The sequence below is a fragment of the Falco biarmicus genome, chromosome 1 (genome assembly GCF_023638135.1).
Source record: "Falco biarmicus isolate bFalBia1 chromosome 1, bFalBia1.pri, whole genome shotgun sequence".
Taxonomy (NCBI): domain Eukaryota; kingdom Metazoa; phylum Chordata; class Aves; order Falconiformes; family Falconidae; genus Falco; species Falco biarmicus.
This window is the reverse complement of record NC_079288.1, coordinates 113905570-113931097: the sequence shown is the minus strand read 5'-3', so window position 1 is coordinate 113931097 and position 25528 is coordinate 113905570. Positions and strand designations below refer to the sequence as shown.

The following is a 25528-nucleotide window of genomic DNA, read 5'->3' as shown; positions in this document are numbered from 1 at the left end:
AGACCTAAATATCGCGCTGTTTATGCATTTCATGACCAGTGGAACTGTGAATGGGTAGCTCAGATGGTGGAGAACAGCAGGGGAGATCCACCGCCATGACTAGAAAGGGAGCAGCCCACCAGACATCAAATCTTAACCAGTCATCTGGAAATGTTTCTTGGCTGTATTATATTTTCTTTAATTCAGCAATCCAATAAATCATTTTTATGTCCAGTATTGGGGCTTGTGATTAGGCTCAACAACATCGTATGGTCTAACAGGCAGTTTTTATTTCTTTATATTTAGCACTATCCTTGACGTTAACTCCTTTCCCCTAACCTATGATTTATTGTTATGTGGCAGCGATGAAACCCACACACACAATTTGTCTCTGGATAGCTATTTCCTAGAAAATGAATTGAGAAATGAATATATGACAAGTATATGAAAATTAATGCTGGACTCCAGGCTAACACCGGTTTCAGCATGTTTTAAAATACAAATGTAATGTTTTGAAATTTGACCTCAGGGACAGTTCTGTGTCTTTGGACCAGATAGCTTGTTTGGTCATTGCCTCCAAAAAGTCTGCTTCAGCTAGAAGACGCTGGCTTTCTTAGGTTAGCGCTCAAGATAGGGGTTAATTAATGGGTTTTAAATGAACCATTGGATCATGCTACAGTGCCAATGGCATTTTTAGTGAGTTCACACTGATTCTACATGTTCTTGCTCTGACGATAGTGAGTTGTCTCCAGGTTTCTAAAGGAAAATGGAAAATACTGTGGTCTTATCTGACAGATGGATAATCTCAAACGTTGAGATTCTTAAACAACAGCATTAGTGGTTTAAACAGAAAAGCTCTACTGAAACCCAGCTTGAACTCTAAACCTAGCAGTACTATTTGAGCTCATGCTCAGCAACTGCACGCATCAAATCGCGTTTTCACTCTTTCCAGTAGCCCCACTGAGGGACCTTTGAGGATATCATGCAGAAACGTACATGGGGATGGTTTGGAGGCTTGGATTTGTGCACTTTTAATATTGACAAAGGCCAACATTCACCATTTATCTTTTCTCAAGTGTTTTTGGCAAAATATGTTCTTCTTTGATGATCCTTTAGTGCTTCACCTGTCATCATTATTGTGATTTATGGTGAAATTGATGCCCTGACTTCCATGTGTCTAGGCTTTCCCCTTTATTTTTCCTGTTTTTTCTGCAAGTGCCCCTGTTCAACCGCTACGGCTGCTGCTTGGTAACTCTTTAAATGCCACACACCTTGAGGAACGGCAGCATCGCAGTGCTCCCTTCAACGGCACACTAGGGGGACTATTTCGCTGCGGTGGAAGAGCAAGAGGGCTAACAACCACCACAGCGGTCCCATGCCAAAAGGCTGCAGTTAAATAATCTGTATATATGTATATGTGTGTGTGTATATATATATATATATATATTTATATATATATATGGGGATCTTTTCTGGCAGAGTGGAAGAGACAGAAAGCACCAGCAGCAGAGATGCTGCATGACTTTGGTCTTTCCCTTTTAATTGAATAGTGTTTAGGGTGGCCCTGTCGCCGTTCTTGTTTTGTTTATTTTTGGGGGTATTTATCTATCTGTACGCGGACGGAGCAGCAAGCCCTGCCGCGGAGCTCAGCGCCCGGCCCTCAGCCAGGAGGGAACATGGGGGAAGGGGGGGGGGAGCAAAGGCACCGGCCCCGCGTCCAGCCCCGGGCAACGGCGGCGGGGGGGCCCCGGGAGGTGCAGCCGGTGGGGCCCGCTCGGTGTGTGCCCGCCGCCCGGCCCCGGGTGTGCGGCTGTTTGCCGGGGGCAGCCTGGCAGCACCACACTCCCTGCTGTCGCCAATGCCGCAGGTCGGTGAGCAGGCACAAGCAGTCGAAACTTTTTTTTTTTTTTGCGGGGGGGGGGGATCTGCAGCGTGGGGTGCACCCATGCGGGTGGGCGCTCGCTGTTGCAGGGAGGTCACCCTACCGAATCCACCCCGGCTGCCACAGGCCGGCCCCTCGCCGCGGCTCCGCGCCCAAGGCAGCAGCGCCGGCGCCCCCCGCCCCCCGCCCGCGGGCAGGGCCGCGGCCGCCCTGCGCCTCGCCGCGCTCACGCCCCAGCGCTGGAACTTCTTTTTTTTTTTTTTTTCCTAAGAGGAGTTTACTTTTGCCGAGTTGTTTTTAATGCAGCTCTTGTAGGTCTTTCCGGGTTGTTTTTTGGTGCCCCCCACTTCTACCGAAGGCTTGGCGGTGGGTTTCGAAGAATCACTATTTCAGCCGCGAATTTCATACTGGTCATTACCTCGGTCCCCCCGCCTCGCAGCCCTGCCGTCCTACGGCACCGAAGCGAAGCGCCCCTCCCCCCCCCGCGCCCCTGGGGCGGCGGGCCGGGGTCCGTCCCTCGGCCCCTTCCCTTCCGCCCGCCCGCCGGCCCCGGCCCCGGCCCCGGCCCCGGCCCCCCCGCGCCGCCGCAGTGCCCGCCGGCCGCTGCCGCCCGCCGACTACAGCTCCCAGGATCCCTCCGCCAGGCGCCGCCCCCTCCCCTCTCCCTCCCGGCCCTTGTTGTTTGAAAAGGCTCCGGCGGAGTTTCGGGGGGACCCGCTGCCGCGCCGTGGCTGCTCCGCTCGGGCTGGCGCGGGGGCCGGCGCTGGGCCAGGCGAGGTGCCGCCGTTGGGCTGCTCCGCGGCGGCCGGCGCTCGGGGGAGAAGTGGGCTGGGGGCGCGGACACGACGCCGTGAATGCTGGGGTAAACCCCTCCCACGCTCGCCGGGAGGGAGAGGACCCGGCCCCAGCCCCGGGGCTAGACCCAGCTGCGGCCGCCCCCCGCCCCGCCGCTCCCCCCTGGAGGCGAAGGAGGCAGGAGCGCTGCCCGATCCCCTCCTCCCGGCGCAGGGGGAGGAGGAAGAAGGGGAAGGGGAAGGAGCGAGAGCCCGGGGGAGCCGCGGCGGCCGGCGCTGAGCTCGGCCCGGCGGCGGGGCGAGGGGAGGGGAAGCCCCCCGCGGCCCTTCCCCGGCGGGAGGGTCCCGGCGGCGCGGGGGGCGGTGCCACCGACGCGGGGCGGTGGCTGGATCCTGCCCTGGGACGCCGGAGCCGAAGTTGCGGCGGGGCGGCGGCCGCCCCTGTCGTCTCTCCCGATGTTCGTGTGACTCGGCGGCGGCGAGGAGGAGGACGGGGGGACCCTCTCGCCTCAGTCCCGCTCGCCGCTGCGCTCCGGCTGGTTGTTGTGCGTGAGAGACAGACACACACACACCGCTCCCCCGTCCCTCCCCTCGCCCCGCAGACCCGGGAGGCCGGAGCGGGCGCGGTGCTGCCGCCTCGTCTCGGGGCTCCCTCGGCCCGGCCCGGGCGCCGCTGTTGCCGGAGGAGGAGGAGGACTGCCCCGGCGGGCAGGCGGCCCAGCCATGAGCGGCGGGGAGGTGGTCTGCTCGGGCTGGCTCCGAAAGTCCCCACCGGAGAAGAAGTTGAAACGCTACGTGAGTGCCCTCTCCCACCCGCGCTCCCCTTCCCTTCCCCGCCTCTTCCTCCGGCGGGGCTCCCCGCTGCCGCCCGGCCCGGCCTCCCCGCGCGGTCCCTCCCGGCCGGGCCCCGCCGCGGACGAGCAGCTCCCCCCGGCCGCCTGCCTGCGTCGGCCGGGACCGCCGCCCGCTGCGTCCCGCGGGGCTTCCCCACCCTGTGTTTTCCTTGTTTCTCCCCCCTCCCTCCCCTTACAAAAGGGGCGCGGAGCGGTCAGACGCTTCTCCCCTGCTTTTATCGCCTTTCCGAGGTAGTCGGGAGAGGGAGGGGGGCGGAGTTTTTCCGTCTTCCCTTTGGATCCGGGCTCGGTATATATGTATTTTTAAACGTAAACACTTGCTGCCCCGGTGCTGCTCCCTGGTCGGAGGGGAGGGCGGGGGGCGCCGCTCGGCTGGGTGCAGCGGGCCGAAAGCCGCTGCCGGCGGGAGAGCGGCGGGGGCCGCTGGCGCGGAGCCGGCGGGAGCCGGGGATGCCCCGGGAGCCCTCCCTGCGGGGGCCGGGGGGGCTTTGCCCTTGGGACCGGAGCCCTCGGCATCGGGGAAGAGGGGGGGGTGGCGGGGTGGAGGAGGGAGTTGTGAGGAAAAAGTGCCTCTTTTTCTGACTTGGGAGTTCAGCCTACTGTTGCTGAGAAGTAAATACGTTCAGCAGAGGCTGTAGCGGAGCTGACACTGAGCTCGCAGGAAAATGGAGCGCGTTTGCTGAGGGGGCAGATTCCGTAAGAGGGCAGCCGCGGTGCCGTGCGCGGCCGCGCTCCCGGGGCGCCCGGGGACGCTGTCAAGTCACGTAGGGGGAGTGGGTGATGCCAGGAGTCGTCCGTGCCGAGCCCTTTCCCGTTGGCACCCGGCTCGCTTCGCGGCATCTGGGTAATTGGTACAAAATGTTGGGCCTGCTTTCCCCCCCCCCCCCCTTTTTTTTTTTTAACCCTTCGTTTAGCCAGTGAAGTGGTATTTAAATAGAAACGGCCTTTCCAGTTATCAATGTGTTTTGTTTGTCTGTTGGGTTTTTTTTAAGCAGCTACACCTTCAGATTCATCTTAGAATCTGAATGTGGATCTTAATGTGACCGTGTTATTTTCATCTGTTAGCAATTAACGACTGCTTCTTGAAGAACTGTTGCTGTTACGGATGACTTTTTTAAAAAAAAAATGCCAGGAAATTGGTGAAATGAGACACTTTTGAAATTAAAAAATAATATTTGGGATAGCCCATGCTCTGGTTCCCAATGGCAAAAATCCTGTTCGTGCAAAGGGCACAGGATCAGACTTGCAAAGAGAACGTCCTGATGGGTCATAGCAGGGCTGTGCTTCCCTGCCAAATTGGACACAGACTGTATTTTTGGCCAATCCTCCACGTGTATATGTATAGTCACAGGATGACGCTTTACCAATGTGTAGGAATTAAGAGCAGTATCAGTGTTTTTAAAGTTTAAATAAATTTCCTGCTCCAGTCTAAATCAAGTGTAGTTACGCTGTTACTGCACAGAGTTGTACGCAAGTTTTCCCTCCTAAATCGATACCATAAATCAGCCCCTAAATATGCTGCCCTTTCGGTATATTTATAGCTCCATTTCCATGTTGCGATAGTGTCAGAACCTGTGCGAGGAAAAACCTGACTACAGTGTTGGTCAAGTTGTTCCCTGTCCTAAAGAAGTAATTCCTTAATTTTCATTTCGAAGGGGCATCTGCTTGCTGAGGAGGCACGTATCGGAATGATAGTACAGCAAACTTATAGGAGGATGGCTTGGTTTAGCATCTTCATACACTGGCGGCCACAAGGTTGGAAGCCTAAATCTCGTGCACTTTCAGGCTGTTTTCTGCTTGTATAAAAGAAAGGCACAGTTTATAGGACATAAAAGTAAAATTCGTCCCGCTTGTCTGTAGTGCCTGATCAGTTGTAGGCTGAAGATTCACGTTGACTTCGAAGACCTAAAAGTGACTTTGACATCACGATCGCCATCTTCAAGCAAACGGAAAGCTGATGTACTTAAGATGATGACCTTTAACCGACTGCACTTATTGAAGTGTTGGCTTATGTCCTGTGTAATTTTATGCTGAGGTGAAGGCACAGAAGAGCTGTGTTTTTCAAAGCCATATTTTATACTGGTGATATTTCAAGAGGCTGCACTAGACAAAAAGATGGGAAAGTGATTTCAATAGGAAACTGCTTTTCTGCAACACATGCTTTTCACATATATATATATGGAAAATTGTAACTTCATGCTCTATTAGTTTTTGCATGCAAGTGTTGGGGCAGACCCAGGTTACCATCTGGGAAGGGAGATAAAAAGTCTGAAATTGCAGTTAAATATGGTTTCAGTTCTTAGGAAGGGTGAAAAGGAGCACTTTGAAGCTAGTACATAGACATATGTTTCACAGGGACTTAAATTTTTAGTTTGAAACAGTTGGACACGGTATTAAAGCTAGCTTACAGTCAGTTTGAGGCTAAAAAAAGAAAAAAAGCCAACAAACCCTGTCCTGCAGGTGGAAAAATCAGATTTCCTTGAATATATGCCTTATTGTCATCTATGTCTTTTTTCCCCCACTTTAAAAGGAGTTCTATTTTCATGTTTTGTTCGTGTGGTTTTGGTATGGAAGTAACTTTCTGGTAACCATTGGCACCTGTTGTTGGTTCCCTGCAGCTGGTATTCAGAACAGTTTGTTTGCTGGAATAGACCGGTCGTTTCCAGCAGCGGATCTCTGGGGAAAATACAAGTAACTTTTGATGTCAGCTGGAGGTCCAAGACTATTTAGTAGAGGAGAAGGGGAAGGGAGCTGGGGCTAAGTCCAGCACAGGTCTCTACAGCCTGTGCTGTGGTTGTGTGAGTACATGAAAGAACTTGTTTGTGCATAGGGATGGAGGACTGCTAAATTTGACAGCTTCTGTTACTCTGTGTTCTATTTCCTCACTTGTTCTTTTGCTGTCAGTTTCTCAAAACTTTATGCCCTGACCTTAACCTACTGTACTTTTTCTGCTCTGGTCCCCTTATTTTTAAAAATGTCATTGGAAAGACCCTTTCTCCCCATCTGTCCTTTAAAAAGTGATAGTAAGCCTTGGCTTCGTGGTTTTCTGCTAAGCTACAGTTCTGGTGTGCACGTGCCAGTTAAAATAGCTGATTCTTTGTGGTAGCTGCATAGAGGATTTTTTTTTACTGCCATTATGCTGAGAAACTACCAGCTACTTAAATACAGCTGTCCTTGGTAAAGCAAGGGAGAAAAGCTTGAGGGAATGGGAGTAAGTCTTCTAACTTCTCTCCTAGAACTCCTAGGCACTCATCTGTGGTGTGGCTAGGGCTCAGTACGACAACTGGATGGGCTTGAAGTCAGGATTTTAGTGTTGATGGTTAGTTTATGGAACTGGTTTGTAGAAAGTCTGCTGCTGTAATATAATAATACTCAGTATTCTAACATGTTCCGCTTAGTGAAATACGTTTTATTTGATGAAAGGTAAAACTTTATCAAAAACATCATGTATAAACTGTGTTGGGAAAGGAGAAGATGCTTTTGGGGGTAAGTTGGTTCAGATTTTGCTGTATCTGATAGGCTTCCCTGTACTTGTAGGACTTCATAAGAGTATTTTGAAAGTAAATTAGGAAACCTTAATTTTGATGTAACTATTACTAAAAATCCTTGGTTATTTGACTGCTACTATTCATTGTGCGTGTATTAATCTAAAACCAAAGAGTTTAAAAATTAAAATAGGCTTGATCTCCCCAGGTCGTAAAGGGCACTGATATAATTCAGACAAGGCTACATACAGCATCCTCTTACTTATTCTGATGTTCTCAGTTGTAGACAGCAACTAAAAAAGTGTCAGACTACTAAGCTAGTTATTGTTGTTTGAACTACAGGCTCAGATGGTATAGGTACAAAAGTAATAGAAGTCGAACATTTTACTGGGGTTTGGCAGTTGCAATTTGGCACTAATCACATAGGTGCTTCTTCTATCTTGAGTAATACTTAAATGTGCTAAGATATGTAATTGTGTTAAGAAATGTTTTATTCAGTAGAATAGTTGTCATCTGGGAAAAGCTGGAGTGCCTAACAAAAGCCCTTTTTCTGGAAGGCACCTGTTTGGGTTAAAGCTTTTTGTGTGATCCTGCATCAGCATAGTGAGCAAATTTAAGAAGACATTTGGTTTACAGAAAAGGAAAGAAGCCACGATAAACTTCTTTGACATCATTCAGTGCTGTCCCTGTAGAGCTGGGTCAAGCTAACTCAAGACCAATGAGTGTAATCAAGTAATGTTATGTGACATCTTCATATTCTGATCTTGACTGTGCTTGTGCTCATCCAGGAGTTGCTGAAGACCTTGTAGGCATTGGTGTTTGTGCAGAAGCGTTTCCTTCTAGTAGGAAGCCTGTTCCTTCCCTTCTGCTACGCACTGTTCAAGAACCAGTATTTTGACTTTTGATATTTTTAAACCCGCGTTAGTAAACCTTAAGCCATGAATTCAGGAGCACGACTAACATAATGTTTTTGTTGATTATAGATGGAAGTTGTGGTGTTTTGTGTGCCAACTGAAGATGCTGAAATGATCTTGGGTATGACTTTGGGGGTATACCTACATCCTAAACTTGCTGTGTAGGTGTAAGTCTCACATGAGGAGCATGGAGCTCATCGTACAAGTATTTATCATCTTTGATGGAACATTAGCAGCTGGTGTTGACTTTGCTGCCAAAACTACAGCACTGTTTGTTCTTGACCTATGGTGTGTGCTCTTGAATTAACTGCCAGTGGACAGTTTCAGAGGGTATGAGCAGGTGACAGTATATAAAACAGATTAAGAAGTCTAATATACAGTAGTAAGAAAGATAAGTATCTTCTGCTAGTTATTCTATTTTTCATATAGCATACTGTTAATTTAACTATTTCTGAGCTTGGACGGTCAAGACAGTACCTGAACTGCTTGAATGACTTTTTTTCTTGGTGTAGGTAGGGAAGTTGGAGACTCAAGTAACAGGAATTGCCCCATTACCCTTGGAAGTGCAGGTGAACTGCTGAAACAAGCCCGATAATCTAAAGATGTTCCTTGATGTGAACAATTTTTCTTAACGGGTGTTAAATATTAACCCTTAATTTGAGACTGTAATAGCTGAGATGAGGAAATGCTGAAATTCTGACTTTGTGATGTTGAAGACCATTCTCAGTTGGATGTATGGCAGCTTATCCTTTCAGTATGCTTCAGCCTTTTGGTAGGGGACTGCAATCCAATGAAGAACTAACTGGGAACAGGGGGAGGAAGTGGAAAAACTATTTAATGTCTCCAGCTTTCTTGATGCTGCATAGTGGCTGCTCCTCCATGTATGCACAGTCTTGCAGCGTTAAAAATTCGGTATAAGCAACGTATGTACCAACCAGAAAAAATAATAAAATAACATGATTTTAACTTCTAGTTATATGCCAGTGACCTTGCCTCTTAGTCAATTGTAAGCCCAAAGCAGCTGTATGAAATGGGAATTGGATATATTGAGAAAATAATACTTTATTGGGCAGTTTAGCTAAAAAAACCCCTAACTTAGAGGCCTGGACTGTCTAAATGGGCAGTAATTCAGGAGGCCTTTGGTTGACCAGGTCAGTCTTTCAGATGAGAGAGAATCTTTCCATTTTCATTCCTCCTTTTTTTTGGTATTCAGGCCCCTTATTTAGAGAGAGGAAAGTGACAGACATAAAACTGTTTCCAGTGTTCTTTTTTTTTTTTCTCTCTTTAAAAAAAACCCACCACCTTGGAATGGTGGTTTGAACACTTCTGAGGCATTGTTTTTTGGTCTTTTTTTTTTTTTTGACATGACTTTTGGATCAGATTGATTTGAATCAAATGTAATCTCTTACAGACATTTAGAACACATTTATTTCCCATTAAATTTCACTCATGGCTTTGACAGAAGTCCTGGCAAAAAGTTAAAGGATTATCAGTGATTCAAAATGTAGCAATTTTAAGGGAGAGAGTTATTTTGTGTACTGTAGATGGCTCTGGCTTGGATGTTGTGTACTACTTAGTCTAGCCGTTACTTTTTCTAGTCTGAAAATATGTCACCAAACTAAACTGGGTGAAGTATTTTCATAAATCAAGAAGGGGAGTACGACTGGTGAGGTATAAGTTTTGTGTCGATGTAGAACAAAAACATAAAGCAAAGATACCACCTCCTTATTTTCTTCAGCCCAACTCATTTTGTAGTGTTGCAATGACAGACTTCTTGAGACTTTTTCAAAGTTACTTTAAAATTTTCTGTTTCAATGAGTAATCATTTTATTGCCAATAGAAGCAATTTCAACTGTTGCAATTTAATTGCAGTATTTCATTAGGAGGGACAGACCTTATGTCATGCAAATTACTTGAGCAAGGCAGGCAGAAAGATCAGACAGAAAGGGATCATCTTGTCAAGGCAGGTATGCGTTGTGTACAGGTGAATATTGCTAGTCCACTGTAATTTGCTGCTGTTTTAGGGACTCTAATATGAATTCAGCTCCTCATATATACAAACAAGTATATCTAAGGCAGTACTATGTTTTTATTTACTTGATTTTTTGGTGTTTTTTTTTTTTTTGCAGGGAGGTGGGTAGATTCTGCCATCTCCAGACCAAAAATAAATATTGTTTGCTCTCCATTCCCCTTTTATCAGTTCTTGATTAGGCTATCGTGGTTTGTCTCTTAGGAATTCTGTGGCTTGTTTAGGAAAAGTGTACATAGTTGTATTGATAGCGTTAGCTTTGTACATATTGCTCAGTGCAATATGCTAGTTGTAATTCTGAGCTTTTTAAAATAAAAAACCAGCCAAACCTGGCTTCCAGTAAAAGGTTACAGTCTGTTTTTTGTGCTTGTGTTTGGTCTTGCTTCCAGCTATTGACAAAGTTTTTTGTTTCTCATGATTAAATTTTGAGGCTCCTGTGCCACACAGCTATTAGTTGTAAAAAACTAATCTTATATAGTATCTGACTGCCTCCTTAGCAGTATTCAGTAGGGAAATGTTTGAGGTAACTCTGTGAGTTGAAGGAGGCTGCATTACTGTTGAAGTCTCTAATGATCTATCTTTTTTTTACTGTGGAGAAGGAATATAATTGTTTTATGCATCAAAATTACAACTTCAGGATTAAATTCCCTGAGGTTAGTGACACATTTTTCTTCTTTTTTTTTTCTTTTTTTTATTCCAGGTAAATGACAGTATGATAGTTGTCTATCTTGGAACTGGTGGTATAACAACATGTTACTAAAAAAAGTCAGGCAGTTATGTCCGTATAGTTTGTATGTTGTGATACATAACATCTGTACATAATACAAATAATTCTGTGTAAAAACATACCATGAAAAATAGGTGATACTTCTGCTAGGAGGTGGTGTCAAGTTAGTATACCAGCTTTTCACTTCTGGACAGCTGAGTTTAGGCCCCACATAAAGAACTGAATTTGAGGAAAAAATATTGATTGTTTTTTATTTTATGCAGCGATTTATTGATGGAGTGATTTTTTTTTTTTTTTTAAAAGAAAAAGCTTTTTCAGGAGCTGTGCTTGTTCTTTTCTCTGAGAATTTCTAGGAAGCCAGAAGAAGACTTTGCCTTCTCTGCTTCTAAAAAGGAGGTAATTTTTGTCTTCTGCCACGTGCTGGCTAGCTTGGGTGAAGAATCTTGCTGTGGTGCTACATGCAGGCAAGGCCAGTGGCTGTACCTGGTGGCTGGGGATGGCAGCAAGGATGACCTTGCCTATCAGGAGAACAGCAACCTTGTCTCTTTGCCTCTTGCCCTGCACAAGTTTTCCAGCCAGCGAGCTGGTCATGTGTGAGTTGTCCTGCTGCTTTATAAGTGAAAACAAATGCCAGATAAACTCTCCGTGGCAGTGGAGATTGTGGCTGTCACAAACTAAATCTGCTTCCCCACCCACTTTCCAGCACAGCCAGCCTTGGGGCAGGGTGATGGCAGATCTGCTGCTTGCCTTCCTCCAGGGTAAGCCTGTCTCCACCCCAGGAGGAATGTGATGGGTTTCAGTGGTGCAGGCCAGCATGTGCCTCTCTGGGGTTACAGCTACTGCCAGGCTTTTCAGTATTTCTGCCTCAAAAGAAAAGGAAGGAAAAAAAGAAAAACCCCACAAAAATAGACAGACTTTGGTTTGTCTTCCTGTTTTCTGGGGCTTGGGGTTGAAAAACAAAATAAAACTTCTGTAGGTGTTTATTGCTGACAGTAGGAGTTCACAGGATTAGATTTGGGTTATGGAATAAGAATACAGGAAGCTATTCAAACACAGTTAATACTCCTGCCTTCAAATAGACCTTTGATGCAATCAACACACAGGAATTACAGTCCATTTGGAAGAGTTATTAAAAGAATAAATACACACATGGTATCAGATGAAAAATGGATTTTAAGTTTCAAAATGGAATGATATCTGATTGCAAAAATTCTGAAAATGTGTCAGTTGTCATTTTTCCCTTTGTATGAAGAATAACAGCACTGAGTCATGTAACGTGCTAGACAAATGTCCCCAGTCACACATAATGCATGTTTCTTTTACAATTCTGACATTTGTGTTTGTATGTAGATTCTTAAGCAGGATCACATGTAGTAGAAAAGCTGTGCCTGGTTTGGGGATGGTGCACAGGGGAGGATTGATACTGCAGAAGGACTGCTTTTTGAAACTAGTCAGTATAGAGCATGTGAGCAATTGTTAGTCTTGATGAATTCCAAAGTCTATATACAGAATCTAGCAAACTGTTATGATTTTTTAACAAAGCATATAAATATTTGTGACCCTTAAACATGGTGAAATGCTGATAGCCAGTCTACCCCTTCCCAGCAAACACTGCAGAGTAAGGAGCGTATTAGGAAAGAGATGGTGGGGGTGATTTATCTGATGCCTCTAGTGGTTATTGTAAGGATTGGTATCGGTTGTTTCTTGACAAAGAGAACACTATAGAGAGGATTTCTAAGTAATGCATGGGCTTGAGGTGAATTGGCAACTTGTCCTTGTGTAGATCAATAAAAAGAAAAGGGATGGGGAGAAGGGAAGAGTATGGAGTGCCATTAGAAACGGAAGAGGCTGGTGTTTCCCAGAGCAGATGAAGTGGTGGAATACTTTGCCACGTGGTATCCATGTCAGGAATATAGGTGATTCCAGGGGCCTTGGGGAGAATCCCTCAGCTGTAAGTGTGAGTGCTTGAAGGTATAACGTGTGATAAGAGGAGACTTCTAAAATGTCATGTTGTAACCAGTTCCTTTGGTTCACCTATGTGATCCAGTCTTTTCCTAGTTCTGCAGATTGCTGAAAATGTCAGAGGTAGGCTGTGGGCATGATCCCATTTGGCAATTCTGCTTTCCTAGAAAGTAGTGATGAATATGAACTTGATTTGAGATTTAGGCCACTGTCACAAACTGACAAAAACATCCCTTTTGAATATATTCCTTTTTATATAATTCCATGATTTCTTGTGATGCGCTTCATTAAAGAAATGTTTTTCTTTCAATTACATATTATGTGGGGTGATGTTCTCATGGTGGGATTAGATAAACTTCTTGTTTACAAAATCCTTTCTGGTTGCTAAGGGACATAACTTCAAGTGCAAGAGTAAGTATAAGGTATAACAGTAAGTGTATCTTCCTGAATCTTACATGTTCTAATGCGTTCCCATTTACTGTTTCTACACAATAATTTCAGCAATTATTTGCCTCGTGCTATGTGGATAAGTTTTGCAGTCCAATGACTTGTTACTCAGTGTGAAATAATACCCTTAAAGCTCAAAGCTGGGGTCATGTCATGCCCTTAGTTATGACCTATCTAATGCAGTTTTCTGTGTGCGCAAATGAAGTTAAATTGCATAAGCTTGTCAGCACTATGAAAAATAAGTTACTCTTCACTACTGAAGGTCTGTCGGCAGACAGAACACACTTACATGCACTCAGGAGTCTGCCATTACAGACATGTTTTTTTTCCTTTCTGAAGTTTTGAGGAAGGAAAGGGAGAAATGGGGCAGGGGGAAGATACAAGGTGAAGAGTAGCATTAAGATGATTTGTTAGGGTAAACTGGGAAATTTAACCTTGGTTTCATCCCAGGGTAATTTTGTCCCAGGACAGAGTTTTCTGCTATGGTGTGTACTTGAGTGAGAAGTTAATTCATGCCCCTTTGCATTTTTCCTTGACCTGATGGCTCTGTTTACCTATGAACCTCTGCAGCTCCAGGAATAAAATAAGAGGAAATATCTGTTCTGATTTACAAAGAGAGTGGCAGGAAGATCTTTACTGATTACGTAAGGGAGGCACCAACACGATTACATAAATTTGATAGCATTCTTTGGCGCTTTCTTACAGTGCGGGCATAACTGACTCCAGTCTTGTCTGCTGTTTTAGCCTTGCAATGGGCATGTTAATTACACCGAGTATTACTGCTATTTAACAAACTTAAAACTTTTCTCTAGATATGTAGTGCTGAGAGTCAATCTAACTGCGGAAGAGAGGTGCAAAGTCGTAAGCAGCACTGCTGAGATGCTCGATTGCTTCCAGCAACTGCTGGGAAGGCAGTGCTATTCCCATTGGGGTGCTTCTCCTGCTTTCTGCTTATGGAAAGAGGTTTTCCTATCAATCTCTGCAACCAGCATCTGACAGAGGTGAAATATATTCCTGCCTCCCTTAGCTGGCTGGAAAATGAGCCTTCTTTCTGTCCATCTTTCGATACTTTGCTTCTGGTAGCTGTTGTTTAAAGGGAGGGCAGATGGAATGCTTCCCTCTGAAATCACTCTGCTTAAACAAAATAGGGAATAAGAAAGACCATGATCTGCCCTTTCCAACTGGGAGACTGAGCTGGACAGATGTTTCTTACTCAGTGCTAAGGAGGAAAGTCCCTGGCTAGGGGCTGTAGGATGAGGGTTAAAAGGTGAAGAAATCCTATGGGGGCCTCCTGCTGCTACAATTGCTTCAGCCCTGCGCAAGTCAGAGGGAAGATCCAAAACTTCTGCCTCTCCTGTCCTTTCCTCCTCCTCTTTCCTCTCATTGCAACTATTTTGTGTTTATTTTCCTACTTTTAAATTGCATAATTTAGTCCATCCTGTCACTTCCTAATGTCTGAATCATAGGTAGCTCTGCCTGCCTGCAGTAAACAAACATTTTACTCCTGGCGCCTTTCCAAACATAGAAATTGTATTTATGAAGGTGGGGGGTCCCTCTGGCAGTGTGCTTGGGAAGCTAATTCACTTGCGTACAGGTTGGATAAGCTGCTTACTACACACTTCTGTGGCCAACTGATTTCCTTGTCTTTCCAATCTTCTAAGTGATGTAGCTGCTTGGCTGATCAGGACAAGCAGGTGAATGGTAGCGGATGATAAAACCAGAGTATAAACAGTGTGTTACGAGCTCCTCAAGTTAATGACAGTAGCAACTAGGCAGCCTCAAGTCTTCCTGCTGTTGGTGTTGCTGCTTCTCTCCTCTCTCTCATACCTTGCCATGTACATACATTGCTGAGAATCACGGTGTCTGCCATTTAACCAGTCACTTGTGATAAGTGCTGGCTGGTCTAACATTAGGGCTTTGCTCATTTTTTGGATTCTTTCACTGCAATGCAAGATGATAACACGGGGCACTTGGGGACACGTGATCTGCCTCCATCAGCCTGCTGGACATCTTGGGCCATATTTGTAAAGGCTGCAAAGTATGAGTGTGTCATCCTCACTTTTCCTATTATTACTCTTATTTCTAAGCTTTGAAAATCCTTATTTTTATTTTTGGATTGATGGTGCCTCCAGAATGATGCATAGAAGACACAGCTAACAGCCATGGGGACTCCTCACCTCTCCTGATGCATTCGTACTCTCTTTGCTGGTTTCTGTCCTTTATAGGGAAAAATGGTCTTGAATCGTGACAGACCAGCCTCATGGTGTGCTGAACGCTACAGCTCATACGCTGGAGCTATGTGTGGAACAGTTAAGTGGACTTAACTTGGTAAATGGAGACGGCAGAGGAAAGATCCAGTCCTTGTTTTGGCAACCTCACATTGGTACCTTCCCATCCTTCTCTGCGTTCTCATTTCCCTCTCTTACTGCTCCTGCTAAGATGGAAAGAAGATGTGAGAATAAGTCAGATATATTTAGGGCAGACTAGATGCAGTAAGAACACCCTGAATGTTATACTGACTTCTTAATTGTGCTTTCTTGTAAAAGAGTGAGCGAGCGCCTTCAACAGTTACAACCTAGCTAGATTTTTTTACTGTTGCATGGGAAGCATTCTCAGTGTACATGATTTAAAAAAAAAAAAATTGGCAGATTGTGCCAGTAGAACAAAGCAACAGAATATTAATCTAGCCTAGTTTAATACCAGTTTCAGAAAAGACAGTTGAAGCGAAAGAACCCTGCTGTTACATGCCGCAGGAATGCCTCATGTTCTAGTTTCTCCTGGCTGAGGCTGCATATGCACAGGGACATGGGGTTTTCCCTTCTGCCATTTGTTCTCATCTGGCTGGTAAAGTAGAGGATGGAGTTCCTTAGAAAGAGAAGCCCGAGCGACTTTAGACCTGGTTGCTAATCTTCAGAGTCGTGAGTGGGTTGGATACCCTTTCTGTCACCATTGCCTACATACACTATTTGCCGATGTTTAGTGAAAGAATTCACATTTCTTTCCATATTAGTGGGAGGAGTTACTGATTCCTGCAATTGGGGTTGAAATGAATTTTACGTGTTTGGAGTCTGAAAGCCTTTTTCTTGGGAGTCCAGCTTGGGTAATGAACAACGCTAGAGTATTGGGAAGAAAGAAGTGTGATGGAAGACAGTGTCCTGCTTATAGTATATTCTTGTCTAAAATGATGGCAACCTATTTCTTAATAGCACTATACCACGTGGGAACTGGATGTGAAAACAACTATATGAAAATATCTTTATCTGTTTGATATATGCATTTTGGAATTCTTGAAACTAAATAGTACACGATCAAATAAATGCCATGTTAAATAACATAGAAAATATTTCTGTGTCCTTTGTATGCTGTGTGGTGAAAGTTTTGCTGAATCAGAAGCAAAAATGTGAGAGTTGGGTCCTGTAATTATAGTATTACAGGACCTGTCTACTATTGCCTTTTAATTTAAGCTTGTAATATAAAGTATTTCTGGTTAGAATGAAGATAACATTGACCAATAATGAAACCCAATTTTTCAATCATTTGCATTACTTTAGGTTGTCTTGTAATGTTCTACAGTACTATTTTATCAGTTCTAGTCAATTAATGTCACACTGGTGTGCAAATCTTTTCATTTGAACTTGTGGTTATTAAATTATACACTTGCATTGAATTTCAGTGATTGCATTATTGTCATTTGTCTAAGGCAATGACAGCCTTGTCTCCTTAAAGGATGTTGGGCTTTATTGTTTCTTTAAGAAGACGTAAATAGTATTAAAGTCAAATCTGGTGGAGGGTTGTATTGTTTTTAGGAAATAGTTAAACAGTGCTTCTGTGAGTCGCTTGTGAAATTCCAGTAAGTCTCAATTTAAAGTTCAGGTATTTCTCTAGGCAATTGAACTGTACAGGCTGAAGTTGCTATAAAACACATTCATAGTGTTATGAAAAAAAATATGCGCTAAGCTTTATACCATAACTTGTAACTCTGCAAGCAGGCGTAAGCCAAGAAAATGGTTGAGACTGTAATAGAAACATGCTTTCCCATGAAATAAATTCCAGGGATGTAGCCACCATAATTGTGCAATAAATTATCATAAATATGATGTCATAGTCTCTGCAACTTTTTGAAGGGGTAGTCTGATTTTGAAATCAACAGAGTAGCGAATAACAAGCCTCTGAATTGGCCCAGACAACAGCAGACACGTCTGCATCATTTGGGGAGAGCAGTCATCTCCTTAGAGAATTAAACTATTTCAAAATAGAAGTTGTTGACTCAATGTGTTAATCTTGGCTTTTCATGAAGAAGTGCAGCGTCCCACACTGATTAATGTTTTGTTTGGGTTTTTTTAACGGGTTCATAAAGTACTGGCTATGTAGGTAATGAGACTGATGTGAAGAAAGTTCATTGAGGCCATTAAATGTAGTTCCTCTGAACTGCAGTTGTTCCCTAGTAGCTTTCAAACACCTTCTTATTCATCTGTGGAAAAAGCTCCCCAGATGCAAATGCAGGATTGTAGCTTTTGACTTACAAGGATAATTTCCCAAGGGCATATTGTGAAGATTCAGCAGAATCCAGCTAATCTTTTAAGGCTTCGGTAGCATAATTCAGAAACTTTGTTTTGGATAATTATTGTATGTGATAAAAAGGATGTACTGTTTGAACCCTAGCTCCATTAGCCAATATATTATCTTAAAGTAAAAAGACAAATTGAGGGGGTCCTCTAAATTTGTAACAGTTCTGGTTTAAAAATAGAGTATTGTTAACAAAATTATTTGAAAGAACATGCTGAACTTCCATTGAGTGTGGTAAAACTTACTTCAGTGTCCAAATAAGTATGTATTCTAGGTAATATAAAGGACAATGTATATTTTTCAGCTTTTACCATAACCTCTTGGTGTGTCTGTAGTAATTAAAACAACTTAAACAGTTTAAAAATCAGTGATGTGCCAACAAATGGTATCTCTTTGCTTTCATAGCAGGAAAACCTTCACAGCCGTCCCTGTATCTTTCAGGCAAAACCCTGGGTAAATAAGCCTTGCAGTATGCCCAGAAGGTTATCTTTCAGGGGGAGGTGGGAGCAAAATTCAGAACCAACCTTCCCAGAAAACTGTCTACTGGTACACCTCCATGTTTGGGAGGCCCTTGGCTTCTGCCTGCTTCAGTCTTTCCTCATGACTTATACAGCTGTCTGCAGAGGTCTACAGATGACCTTTTCCAAGCTGATTCTTGTGTCAATAGTTCATTCTTTATATTTCCCCCCCCCCCCCTTTAATCTTTATTCACTTTAGAAACAATCAATAACTCCTTGCTTGAGCTCCAAGAGCTCTTGTATTTAGCCTTGTGATGCTATACCCTGCTACTCTGGTAACTTGATTCATGTCTCCAGTAAAAAGTAGTAGTTCTCTTTTTTTTTTCTTTTTCTTTTTTTTTTTTTCCTCCCCCCCCCCCCCCCCCCCTCCCCCCTTTCCTCTCCCTTTCCTTTGGGGATCTGCAGCTTTTGTGTTAACTTGTATCTTTTCACCTTTTGCTTTTTTTGGTTATTGACCTGTCTGTGGATGACTTCCCATGTTCATTTTCTGTAATCTTTACATCAATGGGGCATGCTTCAGTCTCCCTCTTCCTAAATGCTGTCTCTTCTACTCTGACTTATCTTCTGTATACTGCAATTGTTACTGTCTTACTACCAAGAAAACAGAAGATAAATTTCGTTTGGAAGTTGCCTTTTCAGTTCTCTGTTCCTTTAAAATACACCCACGTTTTACTAACAATTAAGTCACTTGACTGCTAGAATTGCCTATTTCAGGAACATGTAGGTGACATGGCCCATGTTTGACATTGGGTGGGCATGTAGACTTTTTCCAGACAGAACCAGCTATAACTTGGTGTCACATTTTTGTGTTTTGTTTGGGTTTTTTTTGTTTGTTTGGTTGGTTGGGTTTTTTTTGTCAGGCCTGCTAACCATATTGGGTGTCTTTAAATGCAACAACTATTTTATTCATAAATTCAGGGAATTTGGACTGTGAAGACTGTATTTAAAGCCTTTCATAAACTGCGCTATATCTCTGTAAAGACTTATATCTCATTATTTTTCCTGTGTCTGATCTAACAGATGTATCTCTTTGGTTTTAAGCTGTGTGCTAAGTCTGGGGTGAACTGATTAAACGCTTTTTTTGAACTATGAGAACTTGTGTGTTTTTTATTCAGTTTTTAATTAAAGCTAATTTCTTCTATTACACATGCAAAGGATTTGTAAGGTTGTTCTATTGACTTGTGTGTTTTTGTGAAATGCTCCTATGTCTAGAAGGGTAAGGTTTGGGTTTGGACAAGGAGAATGTTAGCATTGAATATACTTGTTACTCTGGGCTTGTTATTTTGTGACATGTTATTGTCTGTTGTGTTTAAAAATTACAATTATTATTTTCACTCCCCCAAAACATGCTAAATGGACATGAATGCCTTACAGAGCAAAATAACCAAGGCAACTATTTTTGCCATTTTTCTTCTGTTTTCCATCTTTCTGAGTTTGTGCATTACCGAAGGAAGGAACTGTGGGCAATCTTTTCAGGAGAGTTCATGCTGAATAAATGGTCCCCTCTCTCTCTGCTTGGAAAGCATGTAGCAGGCTTTGCATTTAACTGCTCTGTTCAGCCAGAAAAGGCTGGAGTAGAGTGGAGTGGAGTAGAATGAAAATGGAGTGGACAGAAAAAGACTGGGTAGTGAGAGATTGCTTTGTAGCTAGGATTTTGACTGTATGGAGGTTCATTAAGGCCAAAAGGGCTTGAATTTGTGCATAGGAACAATTGAGAGAATACAGACTGGAAAGCATGGGAATTATCTGTGCTCTGTTAGGAGCACTGCCAAGATAAGCTGCTGTCTTCTATATCAGCTGTAAAGTTTTTGTGGTCATCCTTCAGTAAAGCCCCAAATAGCGTACATGGTTCAAATTCCATTGAGATATAAAAGCAAGCACAAATATGAAAGCTGACCCCTGAAAGAATGCAATTTTAACTATAAAGCCAAATTTTCTTTCATTTTATGATCTCACTACTCTAATAATAAAATAAATATATATAAACAAAGACCCAAGAACCTGAAGCCAGCAGAATCTACCACATGCATTCTCTCATCTGAATGGGGTAAAAAGCTTTGGAGTCTTTGAGTGCTTCCTACAGCATTGGTCTTCTCTTTCCTGGGCTGAGCCTCAGTCAGGTTGTCTTCTCCCAACTTGTCAGCCAAGTTTGAAGTGATTTGGAGCTGGGGCATACCTTTATGTTGGTGAAATGACCACTGGGGCTACTGCTTCCTGTTTTTGCATGTCTCTAAAAATACTCTAAAAATTATAATGTGACAAAGTAGAGTTAATTACTCTGCACGGAAGGGAATTTCTGTATCCCAAATGCCATAATGTAATCTAAGCTTGTTGCTGTCCAAGAGGAAGTACTTGTGTGAGCCACCTCACCTGGGCCCTGCACTTGCCGATGTAGTTCAGGGTACCAACAGCTGTTTGTTGGTTAAAACTCAAGTTAAAACCGAGCAGCCTGTATGTTTGAGCTTTACAATGATGTGCTTGGGGGGGAAAAGATAGAGTTGTCTTCATATAGATGTGGAAGTAGCCTGGAAGTGGTCCAGAGTTGTTTGTACGCTCTTACAATTGTTCAGGTGCATCTCTGTGCAAGGTGTTCCTGGAACTGAGGGATGGAGAAGATGACTTGTTATTTTCTGATCTTGTTAACCTGCAGTGTTCTTAATGGGAATAACTGGAAGTGAAGAGGCTACTCAGGTGTAATGAGGTTTACTAATGTAACCAATGTTTCAACTTGTTCCACTGCATGTTTGCTCTAAGGCTTGTTTACGTATTGTATAAGCCAAACTTGCCTGTCTTGTTAGGTGAGTGTGGTTTAAGTCTGCAGAGCTAAGTGAATGTACTGTAATATCTTACATAGCATTAACAAAATATGCCCCTGTGGTATGACACATTAATGGCATATGAAATCTATATGCTTTTGAGACACACCTCATAATGTTGATAACACTTTTTTGCAGATTGTGGGATACTAAAAAAAATACCGTAACCATCCTTAAATATTTAAAAAATAAATAAAAGGGGGGGGAGGAGGGAATGTATGGCAGAGACTAGAGTTTCTATGGAAGGGAAATGGAAGTTGAAGATAGGTTGGGTTTTTTTTTATCGGTGGTCTTTGGGTATGTTCTGAAATGAATTGAAAATGTTTGTTTTGATGGACTGCTTGTGTCAAGTGAGGTGGTTTTTTTTAAATATACCCACCAAAAAGCTCACTGCCGCCTTGTTCCTTTTGGTGAGCTTTTGGAATTCATCATAGGAATATTTTTAGTATTTCATATAATATAGCTACTATGAACAACTTGTTTCACTGAGAAGATCTAGTGTGAAAAGAATGTAATAGTCATTCAGTATAACACTTTCAATGCTAAGGAAAATTGTTCCCACTACTTTTTTTGTTAGTTTGTTTCCTCTTGGATTAAGCTTAATGAGTATATATTAAGTAAAACTTTGTAAAGAATTTTCAAGTAAGTCAGTTAAGCAGAGCTACTGTAAGTTGATTGGTATCCTGTTAAACAGAAAAACCATGAAAAAAAAGTCTGGTTTTGAACCAAATTCTGCAGTTAGTGTGTATTATTTTTTTTTTGCCAGTTTTGTTCATGGGAATTGCTTCAGCTATAGAATCGGGTCTGTAGTAAAAGTTGGTTTGGTTTTTTTTTTATGCTTGGAACTACTTTTTGTTGCCCCTTTTGAACTTCAACATATAACACTTGTGCGTCTCTAAGAACCTGAAGTTTCTCAAACAGGAAGGCTCAAGTTTCCAACAAGAGAGTCCTATCAAAAAGCTGATCTAGATGAATTTAAGTATATCGTTGTAACCCATTGATTTAATGACCTTTGTAGAAAACTATCTTGATAACTGTTATTTTTGTCATAGTAAAAAACTATATCTTTTAATTCTAATATGAAAACAGTAATACAGTTTCTTCATAAGACTAAAAATACAGCTCTACTGGAACAACATGCTTCCAGATTATTTTTTCCCTTCTGCTCTCTTCACTTTCCCAAAAGGTTGGAAGGAAATGCAGTTTCATAATCGTGAGGTTTCCTGATAATTTTTTATTTTCCTATTTTGATAGGCTTCCTAATGTGCATGTCACACTTTGCTTGGCTTAGGTTGTCCAGAATTTTTCAGGGTAACTTCAAGCAGAGATAGTAAGCGTATACTCATGTATAGTTTACCTTGTGGCTTGTATCTCAGTTTTTTTGTGTAGTTATCTGACAGTCTTAATCTGTGTTACTGGAAGAAGGTTTGTGTAAAACCCTTTTATAACAGGAGAGGCCATGACCCATGGTGATTTTTATCTGGCAGCAGTGGATAGAAGGGAAGATGTTCCTTTGTTTGAAACTCTCCAGTAGTGGATTTTTTTTCCTTGTTATTTCCATTTTTAGTCCACTTGTTTTGAATGTCATATAAGAAACTGCAGTCTTCAGACTATGCTGGTGTCGGCTCAGTGTGGGTACCGTAATGATGAAAATCTGGCTTTCTGCTGGGATCCAGAGGTGATGGTGGAGCCAGCGAGGAGCACAGAGCACTGTGAAGCTTCACACTTCTTTCTTGCACTGTCTGACATTTCTGTGTGTTTTGGGTGGAGAAAGCTACAGGCAGAAGCTCAGCCTTGAAGTAAAGGGGTTTGTGGCTGGTGAACTTTTCTTGAGTTGAATAGATTTGTTTATGTACCAAAGTGGAGATTGTAGAGGAATTCCTTCCTGCTGTTATTGCCTTAAATTGAGACGGTGTGGGGAAGAATTGAATAATGTGGGCTGAATGCACTATGGGTGATCAGATGGCCTTGTATATTTACATTTGACTTATTATAGTATAGTCATCATTCTTCGTCTTCTAAAATTAGCAAAGCACAGCACAATTATAATACTTTCATGCTTCAGGATAAGCTTTGCATTTCATTAGTTCATTGGTTCTTATTTATGCTACGTCAGTTCAGGAAGAAAAATGTTAAACTGGAATAACTTGTTTTGAAAGTTCAGTACAAGTGTGTGCTTTCTTCATCTCTAATTTTAAATCTCCCACCTCTTCTCTTAATGTGAAAGTCTGTTTGCCTCGTCCTCTGTGCTAAGTTGTAGACTTCACCATGGAGCAGCATCAAAGCGGTTTATTTGCCTTCAAATATGCATATGTATTTGGTTATAAATTTTTAGTTGACACCCCACTGAATCCTCCTTTTTTTTTTTCTTCCTCTCCCCACGCAAATATTTTTAGGGCAAGATTTACTGGTAAAAATAGTATCAAGGTAAGAGGCACCTCGCTGTAGCAGAGTGAGGCTTTCCCAGGGAAGCTGGTGTTGGCGTGCCCCTGAGGCGCGGCGGCGGGTGCCACCTGAGGGGCCAGTGCCAGGCCAGCAGCACCCTGCCCTCAGTAGCCGCCGGCCAGCGGGCAGCTGCTTTCTTGTAAGGTAAGTCATGGCCTTCAGCGATGGTGAAGCGCAAGGGGTTCCGCAGCGTTTCGGCTGGCAATCTGAGGGAAGGTTTTCTTCTCCCTCAACCCTGAGCAGCTTGAAGGCTGTTCCCTGCTCCTCCCTCCGCAGCGAAGGCCTCTGTGGGGCCATCTCTCACCCTGGTTGTTGCGCTCTGAGGAGATGGCCGCACGGGTACAGCGTGGGGCCGGCTGCCTGGAGCCCCCTGGCTCTGCCTGCCTGCTGGCTCCGGGGTCTGCCTGCCCACCCGCTCCGGCCTGGCACCGTCGACCTGCTGATGCCCCTTGCCATGCCTCTGCCGCCTGGGCCGGACTTGCGCTTTGCTGGTGGGCAAGTAAGATGTCTGCGTTCCTGTGGGAAGGCCGGCTGTGGTGATTATCTTCCTTGAATGCCGCTTTAAAGGTACCCGGTGAAGCATCCACTCTAAAGATCAGTATTGTAGTATTTTTATGCATACTTTGAAAGGCAGATGAACGTTCAGCTGGGTTAGTGGGCAAACAAATGTATGTGGCCCTGGAGCCTTGTGCGCCGCTTGAGGGTTGTGCTGAGGTACCTGTCAGACAAAACCAGAAGGATGTGACACTTGGCAGTCACATTTCTCTTCCTTCTGTGACTTGTTGCAGAGACTGGAGTGAAAAATGAAACGCTCGTGCTTCAGACCGGTCTCCAGAGCGCGGACATGTACTTTGTCTTAGTATCTTTCCTCGCAGCTGATGTTAACGGAAGGAACCTTTTCTGCTTCACATTTTTCTTGTTCACAGGCTTCTGTGTGACCTTGTAGTGAAGTCATAAAAACTTGAGTCTTTGCTATCGCAATCCTTGCCATAGCAACATGCGTCATAGCCATATAATTATTTATTTAATAGGTTTAATTATGAAAACTGGGAAAGGCACTTATGAAAACTGGATCAGGTAGGAAAACAAAAAAGCACTAGAATTAAAGTAAAGAAAGGAAAACAAAAAACCAAAACCACACGCTTTCATGATAACCTGAGACAGGAATAAGTTAAGTACTGGAGCCTTTGTTTTAAACTACTTTATTCCCTGTCTGCCTTTTCCTCCTTTTTTAATTTTTTTTTGTCCGCCGTGCAAGAACCATGCAGCTGCTTCAGTGATATTTTTTCCCCCCGTTTGCAGACCTATAAATACACTTCCTTTGTCATGTTGTTTCCCAAGAGCTTTGCCTCCAGATAGCTTTGCTATTTAAAATTTTTCTTCTTTGAATTTCTTTCTATCATGAAAAAAATTAGAAATCCAAAACCAAATGCTCTTTATTAACTTTTAAATTTTAGATTGTCTACAGTTTTCTCGGCTTGTGTTCAGAAATCAATTTTGCCATTACAAGCCTTCTCAGAACTATCTATAAGAATGAAATATTATAAGTATTGAAGAACAGAACATACAGACACTAGCACACTCTTAGAGTAGAGAAACTATGTTTTTTATAATCACAAGTACTAGCCTTGGAGGATTTCTTCATTTATTGTCATCACAGTATACAGCAGGAGTTACATGATCTGCACCATCTTGCACTAGTGTACTGGTGGACTGATCCCTGATTAATAGTTGTTCCTTTTCCTTAATTCATGAGGGAAGAATGAAATGAGACAAATAAGTTTATTGATTCCACTTCAGACTTACTGACATGTTGTGAATCTTTCAGTTTAAATCGATAGCTAACTCAGTAGCCATAGCAGAAAAATACCTGGACTCCTGGCAGAGATGCCCTTTCCTGTGTGTCTGCCTTCAGGCTGCAATGGAGTCTTGAATGAGAGTGGGAGCAAGTAGAGTGGGAGTATCAGAGCAGGTCTTGGCAGCTTAGGATCTTAGAGATGGTTCTTGCTACAAGCATATTAAAGACTGGTTGCGAAATACAACTTGGTGACAGAGCAGTGAATTGTTAATCCAGGATGGGGCTAGAATTTCAAATTTGTGAACTTTTGGC

The 25528-nt window shown here is 43.3% G+C and overlaps 1 protein-coding gene across 5 annotated transcripts in view; it reads left to right on the top strand.

Moving 5' to 3' along the window:
* The first annotated feature begins 3018 nt into the window (after positions 1-3018).
* GAB1 (GRB2 associated binding protein 1) overlaps positions 3019-25528 on the top strand; it is a 101302-nt gene continuing 78792 nt past the window's right edge. Inside the window, exon 1 of one of the 5 annotated variants that reach the window (XM_056362703.1) lies at positions 3019-3450. In XM_056362703.1, the coding sequence (XP_056218678.1) occupies positions 3379-3450 (72 nt within the window). In that variant the 5' untranslated portion in view covers positions 3019-3378. The remainder of the gene's footprint in view (positions 3451-25528) is intronic. The other 4 variants (XM_056362674.1, XM_056362678.1, XM_056362684.1 and 1 more) reach the window with 4 other exon arrangements.